The sequence below is a fragment of the Zophobas morio genome, unplaced genomic scaffold, assembly GCF_036711695.1.
Source record: "Zophobas morio isolate AGI-343-1 ecotype UQ-CSIRO unplaced genomic scaffold, CSIRO_AGI_Zmor_V1 ptg000040l, whole genome shotgun sequence".
Lineage (NCBI taxonomy): Eukaryota > Metazoa > Arthropoda > Insecta > Coleoptera > Tenebrionidae > Zophobas > Zophobas morio.
The window spans coordinates 2,492,550-2,505,248 of record NW_026972145.1 but is presented as its reverse complement, the minus strand read 5'-3'; the positions used below and the strand labels follow the sequence as shown (position 1 = coordinate 2,505,248).

General features: G+C 32.9%; 1 protein-coding gene across 2 annotated transcripts; it reads right to left on the bottom strand.

Moving 5' to 3' along the window:
* Positions 1-2,028: 2,028 nt before the first annotated feature.
* LOC135140544 (protein abrupt-like) lies at positions 2,029-11,212 on the bottom strand. Of its 2 annotated transcripts, XM_064071140.1 has the most exons (6): positions 10,505-11,212; positions 9,609-9,944; positions 9,390-9,558; positions 9,192-9,339; positions 8,970-9,140; positions 2,029-3,734 (listed from the first exon to the last, which is right to left on the bottom strand). In XM_064071140.1, exons 2-6 carry the CDS (start codon positions 9,839-9,841, stop codon positions 3,424-3,426), a joined length of 1,032 nt encoding a protein of 343 aa, XP_063927210.1. In that variant the 5' UTR covers positions 9,842-9,944; positions 10,505-11,212; the 3' UTR covers positions 2,029-3,423. The 2 variants fall into 2 exon arrangements, with proteins under 2 accessions (XP_063927210.1, XP_063927209.1); XM_064071139.1 differs by having other exon boundaries at positions 8,970-9,339; positions 10,505-11,211.
* Positions 11,213-12,699: the final 1,487 nt, after the last annotated feature.

Below are 12,699 nucleotides of genomic sequence, written 5' to 3'. Positions count from 1 at the left end.
TCCTCTAAGAAATTTAATTAAATTATTATAAGAAAAGACACTAGAAGATCCAAAGCACTTTCAAATTCTTTCCAAACAGGAATACCTAGAACCTCAAGATTTAAATTAAAAAAAAAAAAAACACCAATGTCCCGCAAAATTGTTTTAAATAATTTATAAAAAATCTTCATGGGTTCCCAAAATAATATACCATGGGTACCCAAACACTGCGGCCCTCAAGACCTTTTCAAATTCGTACCCTCTAAGAAAGAAAGGGTGGGTGGGTGGGGCTAGTACCTGCTAAGATAGGACTGATTTTGGCAAATGAAATACTCTCTAAGAAAAGAGTGGACGTGGCTAATACCTGTTTAAATAAGACCGATTTTGGCAGATGGCATTCCCTGCAAAAAAAGTGAGGGTGGGTGGGCGGGGCTAGTACCTACCTGCTAAGATAAGACTGATTTTGGCAAATGACGTATCCTCTAAGTAATTTAATTAAATTATTTTAAGAAAAGACACTAGAAGATCCAAAGCACTTTCAAATTCTTTCCAAACAGGAATACCTAGAACCAGAACCTCAAGATTTAAATGAAAAAAAAAAAAAACAGCAATGTCCCGTAAAATTGTTTTAAATAATTTATAAAAAATCTTCATGGGTTCCCAAAATAATATACCATAGGTACCCAAACACTGCGGCCCTCAAGACCTTTTCAAATTCGTACCCTCTAAGAAAGAGAAGGTGGGTGGGTGGGTGGGACTAGTAGTTGCTAAGATAGGACTGAATTTGGCAAATGAAATACTTTCTAAGAAAAGATAGGGCGGGTGGGCGCGGCTAATACCTCTTTAAATAAGACCGATTTTGGCAGATGGCATTCCCTGCAAGAAAAGTGAGGGTGGGTGGGCGGGGCTAGTACCTACCTGCTAAGATAAGACTGATTTTGGCAAATGACGTATCCTCTAAGAAATTTAATGAAATTATTATAAGAAAAGACACGAGAAGATCCAAAACACTTTCAAATTCTTTCCAAATAGGAATAACTAGAACCTCGGGTGCGATTGTGTTTCTCGATCGAAAAAAACTCGATAGCGATAAAATCTCGTTTGCTGATTGGTTGAGATGCTACATTTCTGTCACATTTCTCGATTCTGTCACGAAATCAAGTCTTCATGGAGTGATATTTTCTCGATAGCTCTAAATGAAGTGATCAATTTTGGAGGCATAACCTCGAAATTTATATCAAAATAGAAGTTCAAAATCGTAATTCTGAGTTATAACTTCTTCAAACTAAGGTAATTGTAAACTTTTGAGCATTTAATAAGCTTATATGCAAAGAATAAATGCAAACTTTGCATTTAAAAGCTACGAAATGACATTTATCGCAAGTGATAATTTATCGCAAGTGATAATTTATCACTTCAATCAAGAAACAAAATTCCACCCCAGTCATAAATTTATCTAAAATTAACTGCGAACATTTTAAACGCAGGGTTTTGAAAACTTTGACAATTTTTGAAACGTTAAAATATTTTTAACTACTTATTACTCGATTTTTGCTGATTTGTACCTTCGCTTTCAAATGGAATTTTATCAGATTATTACAAAAACAACACAACCATATCTTTGCACATTCTAACTGAAATGGTAATTAAACATGGGCATGGGCGAGAGAAATATTAACTAAAAGTTTGATTACTAGTTATTGTGATAATGAGTGTGTTGTTTAGTTGTTAAAAGTAGTAAAATAACCAATTTTAAAATTGTTGTCAATATTAATAAATATTATTATTATTAAATGTTACCTTTCGGAGATTTTTGGACGAATTCTTCGACTCTACTAACCCCAGAAGGTGGAAACTGTCCTCGATCGTCTCCTTTTTCGGAAAAAGAAAGTCTTGTCTGCACGAGTGTCGAAAATACGTCTTCGACGCGTGCTGCATACCTAACTTTTTCTACGACAAACTCGAGTTTTGGAAAGGAAAATACGTGAAAGGAAATTAATTTCGGGAATCCAGAGACGAGAAAACGGAGTGGGAAATACAAACGGCCCCTTTACTTTTGTATATAATACTTGTATATTTACGACAGAATACTGTATACAATGTCTAAGTCACAAGACATAAGCGTTCTATTTAACTAGAAAAATATATTATAGATGGCACTTGTACACATAATATACTTTACAGGGAGAGGTTGTCTACGAAAAAGAAATCGAACGGAATTTAGCTGCAAAACGTAGATAATACTTGATCGCGGCTGCGCAAGCCGCCATTTTTAAAACCGAACCAATACTCAGGTGACAAGAATAGAAAAAACAGAGAAAAATTCCTAAACTAAGTTAACGGCTACATATCATACACGAACCTACAACTAAAAAATGAGAGAAAAATCAGACCGGATACATTCAACGAAGTGAAAGAACAAAAAGGAATTCAACACAAACTGGTCTAAATCTAACAAATCACTTACCACTAAGTCTTATCGATAATAATTACTGTTTTCGAGTGGGATGCAGTGGTGCCAACATCCCACCCGATAAATACGATTGTTTATTTTTATTTTTTTACAAAGATCAGAGAATCTGGCACCTAAACAGTGGTGTCTCAGTTGTTGCCTATTTTTTTTACGATCCATGAAACGAAAATGAGGACAATAAATAAAAATGAGGTGAGTGCGGTTCGCTATCGGCTTAAAAATTACTCTGTGTATCACTGGCGTTTCTACAGAAATTCAGCAAGAGGGAACAAGTCGGGAAACGAACAAAAATAAGCGTAACAATTTGTGTTTGTTGTGTTGGTATTGCTTAGTCTCGTAAGCTGCCACTCTATAGATCAGTCGACTGCTTTGGTAATCTTAGTCTAATAAAAAAATGAGATTCTTTCCGTTCCCTTAAATTACAATGGAAGCCTACTTTTGATTATGGTGACGTTGTATGGTAGAAATAAATAGATGAATGATCTCACGATAACACAAAAATATCACGTGGTTCCTCGCGAATGGCAGCCCTATTCTAAATAAAACAAAAAAAAAAAAAAATAATAAAAAAAACTTGAAGGGCAATCTCACATATACAAAATAATCATCTTTTCGGACTAGTACAGTTTTCATTATCAAATATGAGAAGGTTTTTGTACAACTCTAGTTTTCACCAAATTTCCGATTAACCTAATGTCACAACTTCCTACAATATTTTTTCTCTAACCACGACAATATCTTAATATCTTAGAAGACAATTTTCCATTTTTCCTTATCATTAATTTCAATAAATTAACGGCAGAATAAAAAATATTTGGCAGCGCAAAAAATACCTACTCTCTAAGTACAGTCAAAATAAAAAAACTAAATACTGAACCGTATAAAAAAAGTAAAAAATAAATAGATCGCATAAATAGTGTAAAAGAAATAAAAAGTCGCGTAATGGCAAATAAAAGAATCCGCTTTGCTGCTTACTTTAGCTTTGAAACACCCAGCGCTGGTAACTTGTAGTGGACGATATGGTACGGTGGTCCGACCGGGCTGGTGTTGCCCGGCGAGTTGTAGGGTTGCACGGGCATGGGCAGCCCCGTGGGGCCCGAACACGCCCGCCCTCGCTTGCGCCGGGGCAAAATGCCTTTCCTTGCCATATAAAAACGGATTGTCGATATGGGTATATTAAATTGATCACTGACCGTCTGGAAGGTCTGCCCTCGCGTTATGCACTCGGCCGCCCTTCGCAGCTCCTCGTCCGACCGGCGGATGCGGCGATTCGTGGCCGAACCTTCAAACACAAAATAAACAGGTCAATCTGTCACCACAAATGCTCAACTGGGACAGTCTGACGCTTATTATACATTCACGATCTTTATATAGTAAAGTAGGCTTTGATATTTTTTCTTTAAGTGGATTGCCACTTTTCTACTTCATTTGTTATAACAGAATTATTAGACGCAATTTTTTAATCAAGCACACAAATGTTTTAATTTTGTCAGCATAGAGAAATCCAAACATCAAACAATCAAAAAAGAAAAATTCGAAAATATAAAACTTAAAAATCGAAAAAGTGAGAAATCGATAAATCGAAACTCCAAAATTTAAAAAAATTGGAAAATTGAAAAACGCAGAAATCCAAAAATCGAAACGTCAAGAAATAGAAAAAAATTGAAAAATTTTAAAAAAGAAAAATTAAAACATCGAAAAGTTGGAAAAAATTAAGAAATCGAAATATAAAACTGTCGAAAATTTGAAAAATCTAAAGTTTAACGAAAAATTGAAAATGCAAAAAGTAAAAAAAACTATACACTGAAAAATTTAAAAATTGGAAAATCGAAAGACACAACAAAAATTAAGGAAATGAAAAAATAAAAAATTGTGATATAAAATCGAGAAAATAAAAATTAAAAATTCGCCACACTGAAAAAAAAATTGAGAAACTGAAAATTCGAAAAATTGAAGAAATGAAAAATTGAAAAATCGAAAGAAACAACAAAAAATAAAGGAAGTGAAAAAATGAAAATTTGTGACATAAAATCGAGAAAATCAAAATTAAAAAAAAAAAAATCGGAAAATGAAAAACAAAAATTGAGAACTTGAAAAATTGAAAATGAGAAAAATTAAAAACTGAGAATGTGAAAAATCGAAAAATGAGAAACTGTAATACCGAAAATTGAAAAATATAAAGTTTAAAAAACGAAAAACTGAAAAATTGAAGGACTGAAAAATCGAAACTGCGAATTCGAGAAACGGTAAAAGAGAAAAATATATATTTAGGTATTAATCGAAAAATCGGAAAACTGAAAATTTAGCAACGTCAAAATTTGAAAAATTGTAAAATAGAAATACTGAAGAACGGGAAAATAAAAAAATCCAGAAATCGAAAAATCTAAAATTTAAAATACTGAATAACTGAAATATCGCAAAATTGAAAAATGGAGAAATCCAAACATCAAAACATCAAAAAAGAAAAATCCAAACATCGATAAATAGAAAAAAATTGAAAAATAAAAAAATTGAAAAATTTTAAAACAGAAAAATTAAAACATCGAAAAGTTGAAAAAACATTAAGAAATCGAAATATAAAACTGTCGAAAATTTGAGAAAAATCTTAAGAATTGAAAAAGTGAAAAATAAAAAAAAAGAAATATGTATTATGAAATAGAAATATTTAAAATTAAGGAAATTGGAAAATCGGAAGCCTGGAAATCCAAAATCTGCAAAGTAAAAATTTAAAAATTGAAAAATGGACGAACTGAAAATTCAAAGTCCGAAAATTTGAAAAATTGAACAAATGAAAACTGTAAAATCGAAAAAAAAACACACAGAAAATAAAGGAAATGAAGAAACGAACAATTTTGATATAAATTGAGAAAATAAAAATAAAAAATTTGCCACACTGAAAAATAAAAATCGGGAACAAGAAAAATTGTGGAAACGAAAATTTGAGAAACAGAAAATTCGAAAAATTGAAGAAACGAAAATTCGAAAAATTGAAGAGACGAAAAATCGAAAGGAACAACAAAAAATAAAGGAATTGAAAAAATGAAAATTTGTGACATAAAATCGGGGAAATGAAAATTAAAAAAATCGGAAACAAAAAATTGGAAAAGGGAAAAATGAAAAATTGAGAAACCAAAAAATCGAAAAATGAAAATCTGTAATGTTGAAAAATTGCCAAATTGAAAAACTGATGCAAACCGAAAAATTGAAGGAACGAAAAACTGAAAATTTTGGAACTCGAGAAATTGTAAAATTGATAAAAAACAAAAAATTACAAAATTGAAAAATCTTAAGAATCGAAAAAGTGAAAAATCAAAAAAAAAGAAATATGTATTATGAAATAGAAATATTTAGAATCAAAGAAATTGGAAAATCGGAAGACTGGAAATCCAAAAACTGCAAAGTAAAAATTTAAAAATTGAAAAATGGACGAACTGAAAATTCAAAGCCTGAAAATTTGAAAAATTGTAAAATCGAAAAAAAAAAAACACACAGAAAATAAAGGAAATGAAGAAACGGACAATTGTGATATAAATCCAGAAAATAAAAATTAAAAATTCGCCACACTGAAAAATACAAATCGGGAACAAGAAAAATTGTGGAAAGGAAAAATTGAGAAACTGAAAATTCGAAAAATTGAAGAAACGAAAAATTGAAAAATCGAAAGAAACAACAAAAAATAAAGGAAATCAAAAAAAGAAAAATTGTGATATAAAATCGAAAAAGTGAAAATTAAAAAATCGGGAAAAAGAAAAATTAAAATCGGAAACAAAAAATTGGAAAAGGGAAAAATGAAAAATTGAGAAACTAAAAAATCGAAAAATGAAAATCTGTAATATTGAAAAATTGCCAAATTGAAAAACTGATGCAAACCGAAAAATTGAAGGAACGAAAAACTGAAAATTTTGGAACTCGAGAAATTGTAAAATTGATAAAAAACGAAAAATTACAAAATGAAAACTTGAAAAATCTTAAGAATCGAAAAAGTGAAAAATCAAAAAAAAAAAGAAAAATGTATTATGAAATAGAAATATTTAAAATTAAAGAAATTCGAAAATCGGAAGACTGGAAATCCAAAAACTGCAAAGTGAAAAATTTAAAAATTGAAAATGGACGAACTGAAAATTCAAAGCCTGAAAATTTGAAAAATTGTAAAATCGAAAAACGAACACACACAGAAAATAAAGGAAATGAAGAAACGGACAATTGTGATATAAATCGAGAAAATAAAAATTAAAAATTCGCCACACTGAAAAATAAAAATCGGGAACAAGAAAAATTGTGGAAACGAAAAATTGAAAAATCGAAAGAAACAACAAAAAATAAAGGAATTGAAAAAATGAAAATTTGTGACAAAATCGAGAAAATGAAAATAAAAAAAAATCGGGAAATGAAATATAAAAATCGAGAACTTGAAAAATTGAGGAAATGAAAAATTGAAAAATGAGAAACTGTAAAATCGAAAAATTGCAAATCGAAAAATTGAAAAATTTAGAAGTCAAGAAACTGTAAAATTGAAAAATCAAAAATAAAAAAAAACGAAATAGTTTATGACGAAAACTTGAAAAATGTCAAAAGTGAAAATCAAACATGAAAATTGGAAGAAACGAAAATTTGAAAAATCTAAAGATCAAAAATTGAAAAACTTAAAATTCGAAAAAGTGAAAAATAATAAAAAAAGAAATATCTATGCATTGTAAAATCAAAATATTGAAAATTAAAGCAACTGAAAAACTGGAAAATCGAAAAACCGAGAATCCAAAAATCGAAACATCCAGAAATAGAAAAAAAATTGAGAAATTGATAAATTGAGAAATTGAGCATCCAAACATCTGAATTCTATAAATCGAGAAATAAAAAAAATTGAAAAATTTTAAAAAAGAAAAATTAAAACATCGAAAAGTTGAAAAAAAAATAAGAAATTGAAATATAAAACTGTCGAAAATTTGAGAAATCTAAAGTTTAACGAAAAATTGAAAATGCAAAAAGTAAAAAAAAACTGTAAACTGAAAAATTTTAAAATTGGAAAATCGAAAGAAACACCAAAAATTAAGAAAATGAAACGTAAAAAATCAGGAAAATGCAAAATAAAAATCGGGGAGTTGAAAAATTGAGGGGACGGAAAATTGAAAAAGGGCACAATTAAAAATCGAGAATGTGAAAAATGAGAAATTGTAATATTGAAAAATTGGAAAATTTGGAAGTCGACAAATTGTAAAATTGAAAAATCGAAAATAAAAAAACGAAAAAGTGTATAATTAAAACCTAAAAAATGTACAAAGTGAAAATCAAACTTGAAAATTTGAAGAAAATTGCTAAAAACCTGAAAATTTGAAAAATTTAATAAAGGAAAAATTGTAAAATTGAAAGAAACAACAAAAAATAAAGGAAATCAAAAAAAGGAAAATTGTGATATAAAATCGAAAAAGTGAAAATTAAAAAATCGGGAAAATGAAAAATAAAAATCGGAAACAAAAAATTAGAAAAGGGAAAAATGAAAAATTGAGAAAATAAAAAATCGAAAAATGAAAATCTGTAATATTGAAAAATTGCCAAATTGAAAAACTGATGTAAACCGAAAAATTGAAAATTTTGGAAGTCGAGAAATTGTAAAATTGATAAAAACGAAAAATTACAAAATGAAAACTTGAAAAATAAAAAAAAAGAAATATGTATTATGAAATAGAAATATAGAAATTGGAAAATCGGAAGACTGGAAATCCAAAAACTGCAAATTGAAAAATTTAAAAATTGAACAAATGAAAAATTGTAAAATTGTGACATAAATCGATAAAATAAAAATTAAAAATTCGCCACACAAGAAAAATTGAGGAAACGAAAAATTGAAAATGACAAAAATTAAAAAATGAGAATGTGAAAAATCGAAAAATTGAAAAATTTAGAAGTCAAGAAAGTGTAAAATTGAAAAATCAAAAATAAAAAAACGAACAAGTTTATGATGAAAACTTGAAAAATGTCAAAAGTGAAAATCAAATATGAAAATTTGAAGAAACGAAAATTTGAAAAACTTAAAATTGGAAAAAGTGAAAAATAAAAAAAAGAAATATCTATGTATTGTAAAATCAAAATATTGAAAACTAAAGAAACTGAAAAATTGGAAGATTGTAAATCCAAAAACTGCAAACTGAAAAATTTTAAACGTGGAAAATCATAGAATTGAAAAATGAAAGTCCGAAAATTTGAAAAACTGAATAAATAACGAATTGTAAATCGAAAGAAACAACAAAAAAATAAAGGAATTTCCATTTCTAAGAAGAGTGGGCAGAACGAACTGATGATTGAAAATTAAAGATGAGATTCATATAAAAACAATGTTTAAGTGAAATTTTAGTGTTTGTTCCTTATTCCTTGTTAACTTGGTCATTTTTTAACCTTTAATTTAATAAAACATAACAGGGAATTTTTATTCTTCTGCATTGAATACCAACAAACTCACTAGATTTTCATGGCCAACCCTACTATATAAAATCGTGAACGCATAATAAGTTCCGCGCCTTACCTGGGGTGCCGTCATACTGACACGACACGTTCGCGATGGCAAACTCCGGGGTCTTATTGAGATCATTAGTGTTGATGGCCACATCCTCCTCCAGAAACTCCGTGTCCATCAAATCGCTCTCACCCTCATAGTAAGAGTCATTGTCCCCCACCTCTTCCTTCATCTCATGTTCTGGGAAAAATTTTCTTAGGTGGTTGGTAGGCGGCATTGACGTGAGTTTACCTTTGTGTTGGACGCCGTCATTAGAATCACATTCGGACGACGACGGATTATTCCCGCTCTCTGAGCTCTCCAATTTCTCTTCTTTTTTCACGTCCGGTTTCACGTCGTGGTTTTTATTATCAACTGAATTATTAATAACTGGCTTGGCCTAAACGCAGTCGTATTAGAAACATTTAATTTGAAAAGTGAGGGGTTTACTTGTGGTTTGAGAGCTCCCAGCTGCTGCTGACTCAACAACTGATCGTGCCCGCACAACCCCCGAATCTGCAAGGCCTCCGCGCTCTTCAGCAACGACGGTAAATCGTCCTGGGTGACGTTCACTTCGCCTTTGTACATGAAATCGACGAGGGACTGCATCTCTTGGAACCTAAATCGAGCAATGATTATAATTGTCACTATTGTGTAACTAAAACTCACTTCATGTCCTTCATGAAGATGATGGGGTGCTGGCAAGGATTGTCAAGGAGTAACTTCTCGAAGTAGGTGGAGCACGCCGACAGGACGACTTTGTGGCACTTCAGCATCTCGTTCTCGCACGCCAACGTGACGTCGACGAAGTGCTCCGAGTTGAGAAGTTTGGGAAAGGCATTCTGGAGGTTCGACTGGTAACTGTTCCACCGGACGCAGAACTGCTGAGGAGGCGTCACCATCTTCGATTGATTCCAGTAGCTGGTTCACTCGAGACTCATTAGAGCAAGGGGGCGGTGTATATTCCTCCAAAAATAGATTTTTCAATGTACAGGCGTCCAAGTCCTGGAAAAAGCGCGACGTTCTTAAAGCGGCAGCCATTTTGTTTAAACAATCAATGTGGGAGCCTGTGCGCTTTATAAACAACAAAAACACTAGCTTTTTTGGGGTCTCGGCATGTGGGCATGGAGTCGTCTTTGTCGCACTTATTGGGACGCTATTTGAATACGTGCGGAAAATTCCGGCAAGGAAGCAAAAATTATGGCCAAACATAACCTAACTATAGTGAGTGGCGAAAACGGGGTAAAAACGCGTGAAAGCGGGGTTGGGGTGCCCGGGGTGAATTTCGCCAAATTTCCAACGAGTTAATAAACCCCGTGACGGGTTAATAAGTCGTTAATTGGGGTTAATTAGGTGCGAAAAGGGGCGAAATGGTCACTCCGGGGGGTTCAAGCGATCGCAGAAGGCGTCGTTTAAAATAAACATTACATAAAAAGCAAGCTTCGCCATATTGGTTAACCCCTAAATAATAGCTATGAAAAAATATACAACAAAAACAATATTTCCGGCGATAATTGGGTGTTAATGAGTGAACGAACAGTGTCGGGGGGCGCGCCACCACTTACCCTTGCTTTAAGAACACAATTCGAGTGCCAGCACTGAGAAAAATGCGTAAAAAATCGATAAAAACTTTTAATGCAAAATGTTCACTTAAATAATTATATTGCTTGTAAGGGCCAATCACCGACTTGAGTTCGCCTCGGCGGTGTCGCCGAAGACGCACGTTAGAAGCATGTAAGAAACGCGACGTACGTCCGAGCTCGGACCGGCGCACTACAATATTTACTTTCCGAGATCCAGGGGGTGTACTATTCAATTTTAAAATATAAACAAGCAGGCTGTGCCGCCGCTCTCGCCGCCCCCGGCCGCCGCTGCGCCCCTCTTTTCGTCGGAAACACGCACTCCGCGCTCGCACCAGCCCCAATTTCCCGCAGGAGCCGCCACAAAGCCGAAAACGTGCTAACAATTCTAAATATAATATTTATATATAGACCCCCGCCATTTGCAATTTTGCCGGCTTGGTACAGTCCGCGCAAGCAACGGGAGGGCCGCCGCCGACAAATGCCACGCGAACGAGGCCGGGGGTGGCGAGGACGCGGCCAAAAACATCACGCGACGCCCCGATCGACGTCGCGACGCTGGCCAGCGCGGAAAAAACGCGCAAACGGGGGCAGAAAAGGCGGCTGACAGATGGGACGGGAGTGTACTGTAAACAATTGACGGTAAGGGCGGCAACGCTCAAATTTACATAAATTCAGGGAGTGCGTCATGAAAATTGTTAATGCGTCATGCGTCGCGACGCCGGGCTTAACAATAACGCTGCTAAATACGGCGAGATCGAACGGGTTTTCTTCGGACGAGCAGGGAGGGAAGGGTGGATTTCGAACGCGGGCGATGCGATCGGGAATTAATCGAACATTTTTGGTTAAAATTCATTGGAAAATATTAAACACGGACAAATTCCTTTGTTAATGAAAATTCTCATCTCCAGGAATCAAAACAGAGAAATCGAGGATTAATGCGAGCTTTGACACAGTAAACGATGCTGTAGCGAAACACCCACTTTCCACAACAAAAGTCTTGGCCAATAGAGTGCGTTTACGCCCCTTTCTCCAGCCGTTGATTGGTTACGTCTTCCATTTGGCGCAAAGTTTAAAATTTACGAACTTTATTGGTCCATTTGGCGCAAAGTCAGGTCAGGTCAAGTTAACCACAATCAGTTCAGGTTAGGATAAATCGGGTTAGATTAACCCAATATAAGGAAACCTCGACCCTACGAAATAACAAATATTTGCTATTTTATGAAAAAAAGTGTATTTTAACTGTTATTTAATTAAAATTGGTAAAAGTTTGTAATGACAAAAAAAAAAAGTTTTAAAAACCCTTTTAATAAAAAACGATTTTTGAACATCTCTGATCAGGTCAGTTCAAGTTAGGTTAAGTCAGATTAAATCAGCTAAGATTGATTTAATTTTAGTCAGGTCAAGTCAGGGCAGGATTAATCAGAGGATATCTCAATTTAAATTAGGTCGGGTCAGTTCCTAGTAAATTGGAGTAGATTAACTCAATTTCCTCCCTTTTGTTACTTTTTTTCGCCTCACTTTTTTTCTAATCTTTTTTTGTGTTCACTTTTTTTTGCCTCTTTTAATCGCCCTTTTTTAACTCTTTTTGTTGCCTTTTGTTCCTTTCCTCAAAATTCTAAAATTTTTACTGTAACTTCTGTACTTCAATTTTTTTTTAAATACATATTCATATTTCTGCGTGCACTTTTTTTTATTTAATCCATGTAAACTTGTGTATTTTTTATAAAAAGAAACTTATTCAAATATTATTAAAAATGATAAGAATTTAACGTTTCATGCCAATTTCGTACTAATAAGGAGTGAATGTAAATTAAAAAACCTGATTTTTTATTTTTCTACCTTGATTTTTTACCTTGATTTTTCTACCTTGATTTGTCTACCTTGATTTTTCTACCCTGATTTTCTACCTTGATTTTTCTACCCTGATGTTTCTACCCTGATTTTTCTACCTTGATTTTATACCTTGATTTTCCTACCTTGATTTTTCTACCTTGATTTTTCTACCCTGATTTTTCTACCCTGCTTTTTCTACACTGATTCTTGTACCCTGATCATTGTACCCTGTTTTTTGTACCTTAACCCTTGTAACTTGATCCTTGGAGTTTGATCTTTGTACCCTTATTGTTGTACCTTGATCCTTCTACTCCGATCTTTGTACCTTTACCCTTCTAGCTTTG